General features: G+C 40.5%; 1 protein-coding gene and 1 pseudogene across 1 annotated transcript in view; one reads left to right on the top strand and one right to left on the bottom strand.

Annotated features, from left to right (window-relative positions):
• The window catches only part of Ugt8 (UDP glycosyltransferase 8), a 79261-nt gene that overhangs the window by 14391 nt on the left and 46940 nt on the right, over positions 1-17930 (top strand). The window contains exon 2 of the mRNA XM_055628271.1: positions 7818-8641. Coding sequence (XP_055484246.1) covers positions 7820-8641 — 822 coding nt within the window. The 5' untranslated portion in view covers positions 7818-7819. The remainder of the gene's footprint in view (positions 1-7817; positions 8642-17930) is intronic.
• Positions 3818-4370, bottom strand: LOC129691884 (zinc finger and BTB domain-containing protein 7B-like; annotated as a pseudogene).

The raw sequence follows: 17930 nt of genomic DNA, 5'->3' as shown, positions 1-17930 counted from the left end.
CAGGTTAGCTCCTCATAAACACTAATCTGGCATAAGCAGGGAGGAATAGCATTTCTGGCTCCAAGCATCTTTGTGGTTACACCTTTCTGGGTTTACTCTTTGGAGTACATGGTCTATATTGTTAATAATTACCACAGTCTCATTCCACCTAGAAGGCATGCAAGACTGCAAGACCAATAACTATTATGGCAAAAATTAGAAAATGCACACAACATTTCTCCTCCTGTAAGAGTTTTTAGGACATAAGTCTGGCACTGAAAGCCCCAGCATTCTGGGTTTGGCCACCAGCCCCCATACACTGTTTATAGAGAGAAATTAAAAGCAGACATATGTTCATTGTGGACATGCTGTGAAGAGAAACTAGAAAAGGGGTACAGTGACCCTAAGTCCTTCTTGAGGAAACTCACAGGAGCTTTAGATTTAGAAGACATCGTTTCTACCTGACATTGTTTTTATCAGGTCCTGGAAGGTGATCTCAGAAAGAAGTCCTTATTGCCAGAGGGGCTGAGGTCATTCAGGTAATGGTTACTTCCATTCCAGAGCTGAGGTTGTCAATGCTAGACCCTCACTTTATTTGGGAAGGATCCATATAAATGTGTAGGATCATATATATAAAGTGACCCAAGGATAGCACTTTAAGCCAAAATAAAGGAGACATCAATGGCAAGAATATTAGCTTTTCATCATGTTTCAGCACCCGTGGGCCCCAGTGAGGAGTCATTGCTTTTGGGCAAACGAGGTTTCTAGGCCCCTGCTTTACTCCATCTCCTGTAGGAAAACTTAGTTATATGACTGAAACCACATGCTGAAAAATGCTGTCTTTTATAATTTTGGCCATGAACCAAGTTGAAGTAGAGGACGCTATTCCTTGAAAAGAGAACAGAAACCACAGTCATCGTCTTTTGCCTCAGTATGCCAGCTAGCATGTTCCAGAATCCTGTTAGTGTATTTACTACAGTTTTGGTTGAGTATAATGGTGATTCTCTTAGCTGTTTGTAGCAGTGCTATGATTATTGGGGTTATCCAAGGAAGAAAAATAGAACCTCCAAAATCAAAGAAAAGCTCTCAATTGTCAACAGCAGTGTGGCTATTGGCTGAAGACTCAGCTCTACACTGCGTCACTGGAGCAGCCTTCGGGCTTCTCTTCAGAAATATTTAGTCGGGTGAAGCTGGGGTTTTTGACTGTGCCTCAGAAAATAATTTAGGACAAGTCAGAATGAAACAGTTGGAATTTATTATAAAGAGATTTTAACATGACTTAAGCACAAGGTTTAATAGAATGAGATAAACCCAGGTGTGGGTGGCTTCTGGAGAAGTGCCTTTATGTTTAAGTATTCTCAGGTTTAAGTGCCTTTGCCTTTACAGTAACCATATATATGATTTGAGTGGCTTCTGAAGTTACTGATACTTCTTTATAGCCCCATTCAAACCTGCTTTGGTATAATTGCTTATTGTTTTACCTAACGTAAAACAAATAAATATTCTTTGAAATATACAATGCCAAGTGTTGTCTTGTGTCACAGATTGGAATTGGTGGGTCATAGTTAATCTATGTTTAATGTAAAATCCTCACACAGTGGTATAGAAACATCAATTCTAATTTATAAATCAACCAATACTTAGTCAAAGTGTTTTGATGAATAGGAAATTTGTAAATGCTTATAGATAAGGGATTTAGTGCCACATCATGTTTTGTAAATTAAACTTTTACCTATAAAGGTTTTTAAATTAATCTTAAATTATTATTTCTTCCTGTCTTACACCTGAGGTGAGGGAGGGTAGATGAAGGGAATAGGAAAATGGAAAAGCTTTCCCCCATGAAAGCACTGAGTGGGAAAGCCATAAGTAGAGAGACCGGTGGCCACATTGTCCCCATTCTCCTAAATTAGGCCTCAGGTCTCTCCAGCCCTGAGTACCACCGCTATCACCTGAAATCTTAAGATGAGGCCCAGGTCACCTGACCTTCCTCTTAATATATTACATCATCACTTTTAAAATAGATACAGGGTCAGGTCTGTCACCCCTCCCTGAGTGACCCCTCCCCACTGTTGGGGGACCTGAGCAGCTATGCAAATGGACATAGAGGTACCTAGTACAAGAAGACCACTGGGCCCCTGAACCTGCTCCTTTTAAGGACCTACCCAGGCAAAGAGGGTAAATAGTGCAAAGCAGATCCCAGGCTTCAATAGGAGTCCAGGACCTAGCGAGGAAAGGGTAGGGGTAAAGATACTTCCCACCCCACGAGAATTGGCAGTTAAAAATACGAAATTCGATTTCAACAAGACCATCAGAAGAGGCTATATATAGAATGGGGGTGGACTCAGTCTTAAGAGTGACAGGCAAGGTCCAAGGAAAGTATCCCTGTCCCCTAGGTCTGCTTAGCATCTCACTTTTCAGAGGGGTTGCCTAGCCACTTAACAAGAGGGCACCTGCTCACAGGCCAGGATGGTAGGATCTGAGTCTAGGTCACAAAAGTGGTCACTGGGGGCGCTCGCCCATACAAGGCATGGCCACCAGAGGGCGTTGCCTCACTGAGCCCACCCTATTCCTATCTCCATCCCACCCCCCAAAAAGGGCTAACTTAACCTCTCACCCCTCCTTCACCCTGCACCCTCCAGCCAGGGAAGGCTTGAGTCAGGGGCAGCAAGCAGCAGAGATGGCTCCTGCTTTTAGCTGGACAGGGAGTTAGGGAGAAGAGGGTAAGAAGCCCAGCCCTCTGGGACCAGGGAGGGAGCATCAAGAACAAACATTCTCTGCCCTGAGAAGAGATGGATCTCTTCTGCTACCTCCAGGGTCAGGGAAAACAATTAGGCAACCCTGCCTCTTTCTTATCCAAGTCCCCGTGATTCAGTGTTGGTACTGGGTAGATAGGGACAGGGATGGCTCCATCCTTACAGGCCCAGTCCTGCCACCCCAGGCTTTCAACCTTCACCCTGTTTCTCCTATCTACCCATCCTTTGCCACCCCTCTCTGAAGAATTTAATACCAGGAAAAAGAGAACAGGAATCAGAAAGGAATCTCTAAAGGGAGGGGCAGTCCACTCCCTCTCACACAGCCAAAACTCAGGAGGCAAGGGAGTAGGGCAAGGTTTTCCTCTTGAGCCCTATCCTGTTACAAACTCACATAGTGAAAGTGGGACCCCACAAATCAGAGATACATATGGCTTCAATTCCCCAGTAGCTGCTGGAGATAGGGACTTCTCCCTCTCCGTGTGTGTGTGTGTGTGTGTTTGTGTATTTGTGTGTATGCACTGTGTTTCATGTAATACTCCTTGGGTGATCACTCCAATTTAGAGAGTTTGTGCCCGGAAACCTCAGCTTGGAATTAGAATGAAGGCTCCTGGGAAAGGGGTTTATTCTGACGCCAACAAGGCTCAGTATCCCTGACCCAAACTCCACTTGTCTTATTGTGCTCCCTGTTGATGGCATGGCGTCCCAGGGCTTGTGCTGTTCCAGCCTGGCCATTCACCCCTCTTTTAAGAGAATTCCATGGCAGCTTCAGCCTATGGTGTGGTAGATGTTCCCTCTTCCTCCTTAGAGGGTCCTTGTGTAGTGACTAGGGGTCCTGTACGGGCCGATTACTCCAAGAATCGAACCAGAGAGAGGCAGAAAGTGTCCAGCTGGCCATTGGAGAGGTCAAGGTAAGGGATGGTAGGTGAGGGTGGTGGGTTGTGCTGCTGTGTAGCATTCTTGCAGAGCCTTAGGGTGTGCACCTCCAGGCGGTTCTGGCCCTTAAAATGGCGCTGCAGGTGTTCCTTGTTGCTACAGGTGTTCCTTCCTTAGTGGAAAGCCTTGTGACACAGGTGGCACTCATGGGCCTACCCATGGATTATCTTGTAATAGACTGGGCACTCAGGGCATCTGTGAATGGCATTTACTTGCCAGCTTTTCTTGGCCATCCAGGCCTGGTGCTAGGGCATCCTGGTGCAGGGAACTTAGGTAGTTTATCAGATCAATGGTATCTTCATCTGAGCCCAGCTCCTCTGGTGATAGTGGGGCTCATTGCTCTGTGCTCCAGCTCATCCTCTTCTTCCTAACCCTCAAAGCTTTCATAGGGCAGGGCCCCTCAGGAGGTAAGGCAGCACTTGAGGGAGTACTGTAGCTGTCCCCAAGCCCACTGCCCCCAATGTTGCCTACTCTACCAGCCACCTCTTCTTCGAAGGTCAAGGGATTGGTGAGTACTGTGGGTGCCTCAGGGACCCCTTGGTTTGAAAAAAGCTTTTTGGGGCTTGTGGCTATGGCAACAGTAAGTCAAGGCAGTGGTGGTGGTAGTGGTAGGAGAGGGACCTGTGGAGAGCTGTCTTCACCATTGGGGGTTCCTGAGGTTGCAGCTCTGCTGGTGGCAGTGGTAGAAGCCTCCAGGTACTTCATACTTGTTCAGTCATCTTCATCTGTTCTGGGGGCTTTTAGCCTGTTGTCTTGTAGAATATTCGTGTAGGCAGCAGTGGGGCCACAGAAAGCCACTGGCTCACTCTTCAGGACCCTGTCCTGCTGTGTCACCTGACCTCTTGTTTTCCTTCCATCCCTTCCCTCCTTCTCCCCACCCCTGTGATTCCCAAACTACTCCCAACCCTTGTCACTTCCTGGTTTTTCATTGCACCCCCTCCCCTGCACCTCCTACTTCCACCCAATAAGGACATAAACTTCAGTCTCTTCCAAAAGCTAGTTTACAGCAGGGAGCTTCTGGGTTCCTCCCTCCTGTTTGTCCCTCCATCTGAGCTACAAGGCTTTCTGAACTTCTCCTGCACTTTTCCTTAGCCTTTCTATCTCCCTTCACCTGCCCTGATCTCTCTCCCTCTCTGCTTTCTATCACTACATCCCCCACTCCACCTTCACCTATAGAGTTTTTAATAAACAGTCTTCCTAAAACACAAAGGAGTATAAGGATAAGATATTGTCTAAAACACCAGAAGATCATTGTCCAGTGGATGAGCTCAGATGATTCTGGACTAGGAGAACTTCAGCATTTGTTTCTAGCTGTGCTCCATCGTTTCTTATTCACACAGTGATACTTACCGCGCTGGTTTCTGTGCTTTGGTACTGCCGTAATCTTTCATAATTGATCTTGTGTTTAAGAAGTAGAACACAGTGACCTAATTGATGTTGCTTTCTTATAGTCACTGGTTTGTAATGAAGGCATGGTAGACATTACTTTAGGAGGTATTTTACCTCGAGAATGTTGATATTTAGAATCAGTGTATGGAATTGTAGTTTTAAAATCTTATTTTCAAGGACACTACTCATTAGGTACATGTAGCTGAACTATTAATGCAATTTAGATCTCAGCTCTCACTCTTACAAGCCTCAGAAAACTGCTCATTAGTTACTGATGAATACAAGATGGCCAATAGAAAAAAATGGGATCCACATTTTTCATCTCACAGAATATTCTCCTGCACAGAGCTATTCTAGAACATAAGTTCATTAAAGCAAAACATCTTATGTTAATTCTTATTAATTTTTAATAAAGACTGAAATAAAATACTAAGATAAGGAAGAGTAAGAAATACAGAGGAAAGGTTTGTTTCTATGATGGTAGTGTTAATGTTATTATTTATTCAGTTATTTATGATCAGTTCATGGCTTTGAGGGTGACTGAAGTACATGCTAATCGTCAGAGCAGCAGAATAGAAGAGTAGCTGTCTGTCACGGATCCATCCTTAAGTAGATACTGGGTATGCATATGGTGACAGTAGACAACTGTATTTATGGCTTACCTGCTTTTCCATAAGTTTCATCCATAGAATTTATAGTATGTGTATGTAAAATGTCTTTTTTTTTCTTTAAAATTTGAAGAAAATCACATCAAAGAGACACATCAATATGAGGCAAAATCGTAGTACATTAAAAACCCAGGAAGCTTTTTTAAAATTTATTAATTACAATTTATTCACTTTGTATCCCCCCTGTAGCTCCCTCCCTCCTCCCCTCCCATTCCTACCCTCCTTCCCCCTTCTCCACACATGCCCCTCCCCCAGTCCACTGATAGCAGAGGTTCTCCTCCCCTTCCTTCTGATACTAGTTTATCAGGTCTCATCAGGAGTGGCTGCATTGTCTTCCTCTGTGACCTGGCAAGGCTGCTCCCCCATGAGAGGGAGGTGATCAAAGAGCTGGTCAATCAGTTCATGTCAGAGACAGTCTCTGTTCCCATTACTATGGAATCCACTTGGACACTGAACTGTCATGGGCTACATCTGTGCACGGGTTCTAGGTTATCTCCATGAATGGTCCTTGGTTAGTGTATCAGTCTCAGAAAAAACTCCTGTGCCCAGATTTTTTTTTTTTTTTTTTTTTTTTTGGTTTTGTTGTTCTCCTTGTGGAGCTCCTGTCCTCTCCAGGTCTTACTATTTCGCACTTCTTTCATAAGATTCCCTGCACTCTGCCCAAAGCTTTTTTCCCCTCCAAATTTGACTACTTATTTCATCCTACATAGACATTGTAATTAGAAAAAGCATTTGCTATGGAAACAATTCACTGTTTTTTATAGATTTGTTTACAAATCTAAGAGGTAATTCAAGCAAGATTTAATATTTATAATATTTATAGAATGCATTGCTTTTATTTCACCTGGACATGAGAAGGTAGAAAACAGCTGAAAATAGAGTGTATTTATTATTGGAAGAACACAGCTTATTTTGTGTGTCATTATTTTAGATTGCTTGCAGAGTTTAAGTATTGAGAAAGCGTATTTGTTTCAATTGTGTTTAGATGGTGGGGATTTGCCTGAAGAGTATGGGTAACATACAATCATGAGCAAAGTTACACAAATGAACCATCATTTGTTATATATGTCTAAACATATTTGTTGATCCTTGAGATCAAAGTGTCCAGTTTCCTGTGTAACTCTTGAGACTGGCTCTCTGTTTGGGAGTCTAACCTAGATCCTATGTTGATTATATTGAGTAGGTTTTATTTACAGTTATTAGCTCTCCTGCATATAATGTGTTTCTTTCTTACAAATATCAGAGTAAGACTTTGTACATAAGCCATTAACCTGAAAGGCTAGGAGAAATATCTGACTTGAGGAGTACATCCATCTGATTTGAGGTTGGCACTCTAGGTGAAGGTGGAACATAGACAGTATGGTCTGGGACATATTCATTCATCAAATACTTCAGTACTTGGTTAGTTACTCTTTGGAATTTTCTTTTGAAAGTCAATCATTTGCCCCTGAATTAATACATATAATGTTACATAAATACACTGTCAGAATATTTAGTGTACTTAATGATTAAGAAAAACACACTAAAGGTCATTTTATCTGTGAGAGGGAATGCATTTTCTACAGAATTATTGAACTACTACTTAATTGTTAACCTTTTTTTTTTTTTAGTATGACTTCTCTTGGCAACCTTTAGTCACAATTGAAAATGTTATCACTAAATTAGAATGATTTAAGTGATGATTATATACTGATACATCTGAAAATTAAAAATTGCCACTCTTCTTGGAATTAACATTGACATTTTTTAAGAATAAGAATTTCTTAATAAGGTTTCATAGATAATGTTCAAAGAAATGCTGTCACTTGGTTCTAGACCTTTCTGAAGATTTTATCTAGGTTAAAATGTTCCCTTTACTGAGGAAATAACATTTCAGATTAGTCTTAATATATATTGTATGCTAATTTTTCTCATTCTGTACTTAAAGAATATTGCTGTTTTTGTTTCTTTTTTTTCCTTTGGAACATATATTAGGCTTATTTTTTTAAAAATAATTAAGTCATTATATATTTTGGAAAATAAAAATCTTTGTGATTGTGTTGAATGGCCAGACTCTATATAACTTTTTTAAGTCATTTTCTGGTTGTCTTTGCAGCTATGAAGTCTTACACTCCATATTTCATGCTCCTATGGAGTGCTGTTGGAATAGCAAGGGCTGCCAAAATCATCATCGTGCCGCCAATTATGTTTGAAAGCCATTTGTACATTTTCAAGACACTAGCATCAGCCTTGCACGAGAGAGGCCACCACACTGTGTTCCTCCTCTCAGAAGGCAGAGACATTGCCCCATCTAATCATTACAGCCTCCAGCGATACCCAGGGATCTTCAACAGTACCACCTCAGATGCTTTCCTGCAGTCTAAAATGCGGAATATTTTCTCCGGGAGATTGACAGCAGTTGAACTGGTTGACATACTGGATCACTATACAAAGAATTGTGATATGATGGTTGGCAACCAAGCCCTAATCCGGGGTTTGAAAAAGGAAAAATTTGACCTGCTCCTTGTGGACCCCAATGATATGTGTGGATTTGTGATTGCTCATCTTTTAGGAGTTAAATATGCTGTGTTTTCTACTGGCCTTTGGTATCCTGCTGAAGTAGGAGCACCTGCTCCTTTAGCTTATGTCCCAGAGTTTAACTCACTCCTCACAGACCGCATGAACTTCCTGGAAAGAATGAAAAATACTGGCGTTTACCTCATATCCAGAATAGGGGTTAGCTTTCTGGTTCTTCCCAAATATGAAAGGATAATGCAGAAGTACAACCTGATGCCCGCGAAGTCCATGTATGATCTGGTTCATGGGTCCAGCCTATGGATGTTGTGTACTGACGTAGCACTGGAGTTTCCAAGACCCACCCTGCCTAATGTTGTGTACGTTGGAGGAATCCTAACAAAGCCGGCCAGCCCACTGCCAGAAGTAAGGTTTGCTGAACTCCTTGGTAATTTTTCCTAATTATAAGGGTCAATTTTTATTCTGCAAGAAAAAGTATTGGTTAAACAATTATTAGTATTGGTTAAAAATGTATTAGTATCACATTACGATCCCATAGCTGATCAGCCCTCTTTGTGGATCTTTCACGTCTCTGAAATTCATCAGCTTTGGGTGAGTGTACCTGAAGTATCAAGAAACTCTCTGTTCTGTGTAGTGAACACATCAAATGGGAACTAGATTTTTAAGTGATAAGTATAGTCTGTTTGTTGAGAATACTTAGCTGTTTAGTTTTACCAAACATAACTTATTTTGCTTTTAGTTAAACATCCTGTTTTCGACAATAGTATGCAGAACTCGCTGTTTATTAAACTCAGTAAAGACTGAAAACATAAAGGTACTTCTTTGGAAATTTACAATGACTAGAACATTTCCTTTCTATAAAGTAGGAAAACAACTAATTTAAATCAATAAAAAATGTAACATTTTAAGAAAAGGATGCCCTATTGCAGGTAAATTTCAAAGACAGAATCAATGGTACTTTAGAAACATCTGTCTGCTCAAGCCTGCATACATTTTGCTAGTTGAACCATCAGCAAATCCGTTGTTCTTCAGAAATTGTTTTTCCATCCTATTTTGTTTTAATTAGCTATCTAAACTAGCATGAGTCAATTATATGTGTATTACAAAAGCTTTTCTAACTTCAGGATGGCTCAGTACTTGATACCACTTACAACAGCATTAGTGCTTATATAACTTTACCTGCTCTTATGTCTGAAAATAGACACCTCCACAAATGGTTCATTTCCACTGTGGACACTAAATACAAAAGTCTGTAGGCCCCCAATGAAGAGAAAACCCAGATTATCTCCTGTAGGAATTACATAAAAAAGATCACTGGATAGTACTTTCTTACAGTGTAATCAGGCGGCTGCAATGCAGATGTGAGGCTTTTCTGGTAGAACCATTTGCGTGGTACTTAAGAAATACCTTGATATAGTCTGTGTGACATGGAAGCACAGAAATAGCTGGCTTCATGTCCAGGGCGGTGTCAGCAGCTTGAACTGATGAAGCCGCTGGAGTGTCAAGGGCACTGCTGCACTCTCAAGTGTAGAGGATGACAATTAGCCTTAGCTTATCTCAGCCTTTCATGACTTTGTCTCCGATTTCAGTCCTTAAATGTTCCCCACGCAAGCCACCTTGTAATATATCACGCTCCTACCTAAAGATAGGTAAAGTCGGATTGTAAAGGCAGATTCTCAAGGATTTAGTAAGCAGATCTGTCTTTACTCTAAGGGGGTCATTTATAAGGTCACAGACATAGCTTTGTTCTTTCCACAGCTTCATCATTTCCCACTGAGAACAGTGCTCTCTGCCAGCTTCATCAGTTTTAGCCTGAGTACATTCTCTCTGTCTCTCCACTCTCTTGATTAGAGAAAGATCTTCTGATTGTTTTTTACTCTTTCAGTTTCTATGTGTATTTCTTGAGTTGCATCAACTTTAACAACCAACTATAGGTATACAAGACTATTTTATGCTGGCTTTTTTATGTGCTTTCTGTCTTAAATATGATACTACATGCACATTTTTTTTCCTATAGTTTGAGCTTATGGATACTGCCTTTGTTCCCTCTGTTCATCCATATCTTAACTAGCTCAATTATTGTGTTTCTTTTTTTTTTTTTTGCATGTGTTTTTCTTTTTTTTTTAACTTTTATTAGTTACACTTTATTCACGTTGTATCCCCCCATAAACCCCACTTTCCTCCCTTCCTAATCCCTTCTTCACACATGCCCCTCCCCAAGTCCACTGATAGGGAAGGCCCCCCCTCCTTCCTTCTGATCTTAGTCTATCAGATCTCATCAGGAGTGGCTGCATTGTCATCTTCTGTGGCCTGGTAAGGCTGCTCCCCCCTCAGGGGGAGGTTATCAAAGAGCAGGCCAATCAGTTCATGTCAGAGGCAGTCCCTCTTCCCATTACTATGGAACCCACTTGGATACTGAGCTGCCATGGGCTACATGTGTGCAAGGCTTCTAGGTTATCTCCATGCATGGTACTTGGTTGGAGTATGAGTCTCTGGAAAGACCCTTGTGTTCATATTTTCTGGTTCTGTTGCTCTTCTTGTGGAGTTACTGTCCTCTCCAGATCTTTCTCGCTTCTTTCATAAGATTCCATGCACTCTGCCCAACAGTTGGCCATTAAGTTTCAGCATCTGCTTTGATAGTCTGCAGGGCAGAGCCTTTCAGAGGCCCTCTGTGGCAGGTTCCTAACTTGTTTCCTGTTTTCTTCTTCTGATGTCCATCCTCTTTGCCCTTCGGGATGGGAATTGTGTTTCTTTTTAAATTTAAAATAAAATTATTTATTTTATGTGTCTGGGTGTTTTGACTGTGCACCACATGCAGTAATTAGAGATGATTGTGGTGCTGGCAATCAAACTTGGATCCTCTGGAAGAGTAGTCATTGCTCTTAACCAGTAGGCTGTCTTATTGTTTGTTTTGTTTGTTTGAAAACAATTTTAGTGGATATGTTTTCACATCACTTAATGTACTAATCAAAATGTTTTAGACTCACCTTAACTTGGTTAACACTGGCTTGACCTACTTTTTGAGCTCTCACTTCCCTTTCCCTAATTGGGTTCTCTGTAATGATTCCTAATGAATGTGTGCTTCTGATTAGCAGCAGTTGCTGTATGTCTATTGTATGTAGCCCTTTCCCTCAACCCCTCCCAGTCTCACTTTTCTTCCCTTTTTCTCCTACTTCCTCCATCCCCTTCTTATAGTCAATTGAAAGGGGGAGTTCTCCTCCCTTGCCATCTACCCCTAGCTTATCAAGTCTCATCAGGATTGCCTAGATCCTCTTTTTCTGTGGCCTTCAGACACCAGAAGCGGTGGAAGTGGAAGAGAGGGAACTGGAAGGTTTGGATTCTAAATACTGAATTAGTCTTTGAGTGTACAATCTATAGTATGGATGTTTTGACAAATATTTATCTTACTCTTTTTTGTTTTCCTTACTGTGTTGAAATTGTACATGCTCAGAGAATGTCTTCCTACTGAGGTTTTTCTGTTATCTGAGATAAACTGTACAATAGTAGTATAAAAGTTAATGACTTTCTCAAGTGTTCACGTAGTTACAGGGCATGTGTATGACACTAAAATAGGAGGATCCAGCAAGCAGCTGGTGAGAAATGTCATTTAATAACAACTATCCAACAGTTAATTGCCTTGGCATTTCATACTGGGAACATAGTTCTTTTTCTAGATGTCTGGAAATGACTTTACAGTGGATTTGCATTGTACAGCATGGGATGAAGAGATAGAAAAAAATTCTCAAAGATGTTTTTAGAAGATTTTATGATGTTTGAGTATGCAGAAATTATTGTATCTATACCAGATCCATGCAGTAAATTTTTCTGCCTTCAAAATATAGAGAATAGACAGTGTAGCCTATTTACTTGTCAAATAGACTTAAAGAGTATGAATGGCTTATCCAAGGCCAGAGTCTGGGAAGCCACTTGTAGCATGGTTTGCTCTGCTATTGATTAGTTTTTCAAAATGAGTATTCCCTTTGTAACTCATGCTATTTATTTGCACATGTAATTGTGTACATGACTATACAGAGATAGCTGTTTCTTCAGTCTTATTTGATAACAGTCGTTGTGAGTGCTTAGTATGAGAATCAGTTGAAACTCTTTGGACTCTTATGTTTTAAATATTCTATGTTGATCATAGGTATAAATATAAACATGATTTTATTAATAAAGTGCTGTATTGATATAGTATGAAGCAATTGTTTAACCTGGATAATTAAAGAAGTAAGTTAGAAATGTGGCCAGAGAAACCACTCCTGTCATGCCATGAATGCCTGACTGTCCAGAGTAGGGTCCTAAAAACTTCTACAGGGAAGACATCTGTGTTAGGCCACATTCTCTCCCAGGGTTACCTACTATTATTACAAGTCAGTAGAAAATGCCAATTTTCTAAAAGATAGTTTGCCTTAGCCTAGAAAGAGGTCTTTTAATTAAACTGTGTTTAAATGGGCCCTTTAATGTTAAATATAAATGAAATAATGACATATGGAGTGAGTACAGCTTGAAGTAGTTTTATTGGACACTATATACATATTATTTAGTGAGTCTATCCATTATTAAATTGAAATGTTTCCTATGACAACTTTTGATATTTCCATAGTGGCTGTAGTTCTCTAGCTCTGACGGGCTGCTAGTGTCTGTCAGTTTTCAGCTTCTACAATATTGAACTCTAATAGCACCTAACTACTGGACCTTCACTGTTAGTTTGACAGATTTTGTTTCCTTAACATGAGTGTGGATACCTCAAAGGGTGTCATAATTTTTGTACCCTGAGTGTCTGATCAATTTCAGGCACGCAGTAGATGTTTTGTATTGAGTGAAACCAGTATAAGTAGCTGCCAAAAGATAAGATAATTCAGCTGGTAGCACATTGTTGTTAAAGATTAAAACCACGATCTCTTCCAAATTTATGTCTACCTGTTATTCTCCAAAGCAACTAAGACTTCCAGACCAATTATTTTAGTGAACAAAAATAGGTATACTAATGGTTTTGGTTGATAAAACCTAACTGGTGAACTAAAATGTCACTTTGATTTTTCTGAATATGCACATAAGGAGTGTTGGTAGTGAAAGAGAACATTTGTTGCTATCTAGAAAGATAGCTTTAGCTGGTATGCTTCTCCAGGTGAAGAATACTACTGCCATCTGCATTTTACCAGATCTGTAGGTTTTTCTTTCTTTTTTTTAAGTTACAGAAATAAAGTCATGGAGAGCGCTACAGGAACTAGATAAGAAAAAGATGAAAAGAAACAGGATCAAGGACAGGGTTATGACACACTCCTCATTTTTTGTCATTTGGTCATTTCCCAGAACTGCCTCATAGAGAGAAAGAGACTTGCGTAACAGATTTAATAGATTAACCTCCCAAATGGTTTGAAAGGCTAAAGTTATAAGCACAATGAAAGAAAGCAGTGGCTTTCCATATGCAGTATTCAGTTTCCTTTGACTCACTTGATAAGTGATGGACCTATGCTATGATATGCTACCAGTGTCCTTGAGACTAAAAGGCTTAGTCAAGCTGCAGCAGGTAGCTGCTAAAACTGAGGCTATTTTTTTTATAAATCTTTTATTTTTTTTTATTAATTACACTTTATTCATTTTGTATCCCCCCATGAGCCCCTCTCTCCTCCCCTGCCGATCCCACCCTCCCTCCCCTTTCTGCATGCATGCCACTCCCCAAGTCCACTGATAGGGGAGGTCCTCCTCTCCTTCTTTCTGATCTTAGTCTATCAGTTCTCATCAAAAGTGGCTGCATTGTCCTCTACTGTGGCCTGGTAAGGCTGCTCCCCCCTCAGGGGGAAGTGATCAACGAGCAGGCCAATCAGATTATGTCAGAGGCAGTCCCTCTTCCCATTACTATGGAACCCACTTGGACACTGAACTGCCATGGGCTACACCTGTGCAGGGGTTCCAGGTCATCTCCACAAATAGTCCTTGGTTGGAGTATGAGTCTCTGGGAAGTTCCCTGTGTTCAAATTATCTTGTTCTGTTGCTCTGCTTGTGGAGTTCCCGTTCCCTCCAGCTCATACTATTTCCCACTTCTTACATAAAATTCCATTCACTCTGCCCATCAGTTGGCCATCAGGCTCAGCATCTGCTTTGACAGTCTATACTGCAGAAGCTTTCAGAGGCCCTCTGTGGCAGGTTTCAAGGTTGTTTCCTGTTTTCTTCTGGCTTTCAGAGGCCCTCTGTAGCGGGTTCCGAGGTTGTTTCCTATTTTCGTTTTCTTCTGATGTACATCCTCTTTGCCTTTCAGGATGGGGATTGAACATTTTAGTTAGGGTCCTCTCCTTTGCTTAGTTTGTTTAGATGTACAGCTTTTAGTGGGTTTATTCTATATTGTATGTTTATATGAGTGAGTATATACCGTGAGTGTCTTTTTGCTTCTGGGTCAACTCACTCAGGATGATCCTTTCCAGGTCCCACCATTTACCTGCAAATTTCATGATTTCCTTATTTTTCATTGCTGAGTAATACTCCATTGTATAGATGTACCACAGTTACTGCATCCATTCTTCAGTTGAGGGGCATCTGGGTTGTTTCCAGCTTCTGGCTATTACAAATAAAGCTGCTACAAACATGGTTGAACAAATGTCCTTGTTGTGTACTTGCGCCTCTTTTGGGTATATGCCTAGGAGTGGTATGGCTGGATCTTGAGGAAGCGCTATTCCTAGTTGTCTGAGAAAGCGCCAGATTGATTTCCAGAGTGGTTGTACCAGTTTACATTCCCACCAGCAGTGGAGAAGGGTTCCCCTTTCTCCACAACCTCTCCAGCATGTGTTGTCCCTTGAGATTTTCATCTTGGCCATTCTGATGGGTGTAAGGTGAAATCTCAGGGTTGTTTTGATTTGCATTTCCCTAATGGCTAATGAGGTTGAGCATTTCTTTAAGTGCTTCTCTGCCATTCGATATTCCTCTGCAGAGAATTCTCTCTTTAGCTCTGTTCCCCATTTTTTAAGTGGATTACTTGGTTTGTTGCTTTTCAGCTTGTTTAGTTCTTTATATATATTGGATATGAGTCCTCTGTCAGATAGAGGGTTGGTGATGATTCTTTCCCAATCTGTAGGCAGTCGCTTTGTTTTGATGACGGTGTCCTTTGCTTTACAGAAGCTTTTCAATTTCATGAGGTCCCATTTATTGATTGTTGCTCTTAGAGCCTGTGCTGTTGGTGTTCTGTTCAGGAAGTTTTCTCCTGTACCAATGAGTTCTAGGGTATTCCCCACTTTTTTTTCTAGCCGATTTAATGTGTCTGGTTTTATGTTGAGGTCTTTGATCCACTTGGACTTCAGTTTTGTGCAGGGTGATAAGTATGGATCTATTTGCATTTTTCTACATGTAGACATCCAGTTGGACCAGCACCATTTGTTAAAGATGCTATCTTTTTTCCATTGTATGGTTTTGGCATCTTTGTCAAAAATCAGGTGTCTGTAAGTGTGTGGGTTTATTTCTGGGTCTTCTGTTCGATTCCATTGATCCACCATTCTGTTTCTATGCCAGTACCATGCAGTTTTTATAACTGTTGCTCTATAGTACAGCTTGAGATCAGGGATGGAGATACCTCCAGAAGATCTTTTATTGTAGAGGATTGTTTTAGCAATTCTTGGTTTCTTGTTATTCCATACGAAGTTGAGAATTTTTCTTTCCAGGTCTGTAAAGAATTGTGTTGGCAATTTGATGGGAATTGCATTAAATCTGTAGATTGCTTTTGGTAAGATGGCCATTTTTACTATGTTAATCCTGCCAAGCCATGAGCATGGGAGATCTTTCCATCTTCTCATATCTTCCTCTAATTCTTTCTTCAGAGACTTGAAATTTTTTTCATACAAGTCTTTGACTTGCTTGGTTAGGGTTACGCCAAGGTACTTTATGTCATTTGTGGCTATTGTGAATGGTGTTGTTTCTCTAATTTCTTTCTCAGCCCTTTTGTCTTTTGTATACAGGAGTGCTACTGATTTTTTTGAGTTAATTTTATATCCGGCCACTTTGCTGAAGGTGTTTATCAGCTGTAGGAGTTCCCTGGTAGAGTTTTTGGGGTCACTCATATATACTATCATATCATCTGCAAATAGTGATAATTTGACTTCTTCTTTTCCCATCTGTATCCCCTTGATCTCCTTCGACTGTCTTATTGCTCTAGCAAGGACTTCCAGCACTATGTTGAAGAGATATGGAGACAGTGGGCAGCCTTGTCTTGTCCCTGATTTCAGAGCGATTGCTTTAAGTTTCTCTCCGTTCAGTTTGATGTTGGCTATAGGCTTGCTGTATATCGCCTTTACTATGTTTAGATATGTGCCTGGTATCCCTGATCTCTCCAGTACTTTAAACATGAATGGATGTTGGATTTTGTCAAATGCTTTTTCAGCATCTAGGGAGATTATCATGTGGTTTTTTTCTTTCAGTTTGTTAATATGGTGGATCACATTGATGGATTTCCGTATATTGAACCACCCCTGCATACTTGGGATGAAGCCTACTTGGTCATAGTGGATAATATCTTTGATGTGTTCTTGGATCCGGTTTGCAAGTATTTTGTTAAGTATTTTTGCATCAATGTTCATAAGGGAGATTGGCCTGAAATTCTCTTTCTTTGTTGAGTCTTTGTGAGGTTTAGGTACCAAGGTGATTGTGGCTTCATAGAATGAATTTGGTAATGTTCCTTCTGTTTCTATTTTGTGGAATAGTTTGAAGAGAATTGGAGTTAGCTCTTCTTTGAAGGTCTGGTAGAATTCTGCGCTGAAGCCATCTGGTCCTGGGCTTTTTTTGGATGGGAGACTTTTGATGACTGCTTCTATTTCTTTGGGGGATATAGGACTATTTAGTTGATTTACCTGGTCCTGATTCAGCTTTGGTGAGTCAAATCGATCAAGAAAATTGTCCATTTCATTTAGATTTTCAAATTTTGTGGCATATAGACTTTTGAAGTAAGTCCTAATGATTTTTTGGATTTCCTCAGTGTCTGTAGTTATGTCCCCCCTTTCATTTCTGATTTTGTTGATTTGGGTGGTGTCTCTCTGCCTTTTAGTTAGCTTGGCTAAGGGTTTGTCTATCTTGTTGATTTTCTCAAAGAACCAGCTCTTGGTTTCATTGATTCTTTGAATTGTTTTATTTGTTTCTAATTGATTGATTTCAGCCCTGAGTTTGATTATTTCCAGCCGTCTACTCCTTTTTGGTGTGTCTGCTTCTTCTTTTTCTAGGGTTTTTAAGTGGGCCATTAAGTTGCTTGAATGAGCTGTCTCGAATTTCTTCTTGAAGGCACTTAGTGCTATGAACTTTCCTCTTAGCACTGCTTTCATTGTGTCCCACAAGTTAGGGTATGTTGTGTCTTCATTTTCATTGAGTTCTAAAAAGGCTTTAATTTCTTTCTTTATTTCTTCCCTGACCCAGCTGTCATTTAGTAACAAGTTGTTCAGTTTCCATGAGTGTGTAGGCTTTTTGCTATTTCTGTTGTTGTTGAAGTCCAGCTTTATTCCATGGTGATCAGACAGGATACAAGGGATTATTTCAGTCTTCTTGTATCTGTTGAGGCTTGCTTTGTGACCAACTATATGGTCTATTTTGGAGAAGGTTCCATGAGGTGCTGAGAAGAAGGTAAATTCTTTTGTGTTTGGGTGTAAAGTTCTGTAGATGTCTGTGAGGTCCATTTGATTCATGACCTCTGTCAGAGATATTGTTTCTTTGTTTAATTTCTGTT

The sequence above is a fragment of the Psammomys obesus genome, unplaced genomic scaffold (genome assembly GCF_907164565.1).
Source record: "Psammomys obesus unplaced genomic scaffold, mPsaObe1.curated_primary_1811, whole genome shotgun sequence".
Classification (NCBI taxonomy): Eukaryota; Metazoa; Chordata; class Mammalia; order Rodentia; family Muridae; genus Psammomys; species Psammomys obesus.
The sequence above is the reverse complement of the archived record's forward strand: the minus strand, read 5'-3'. Positions and strand labels throughout refer to the sequence as shown.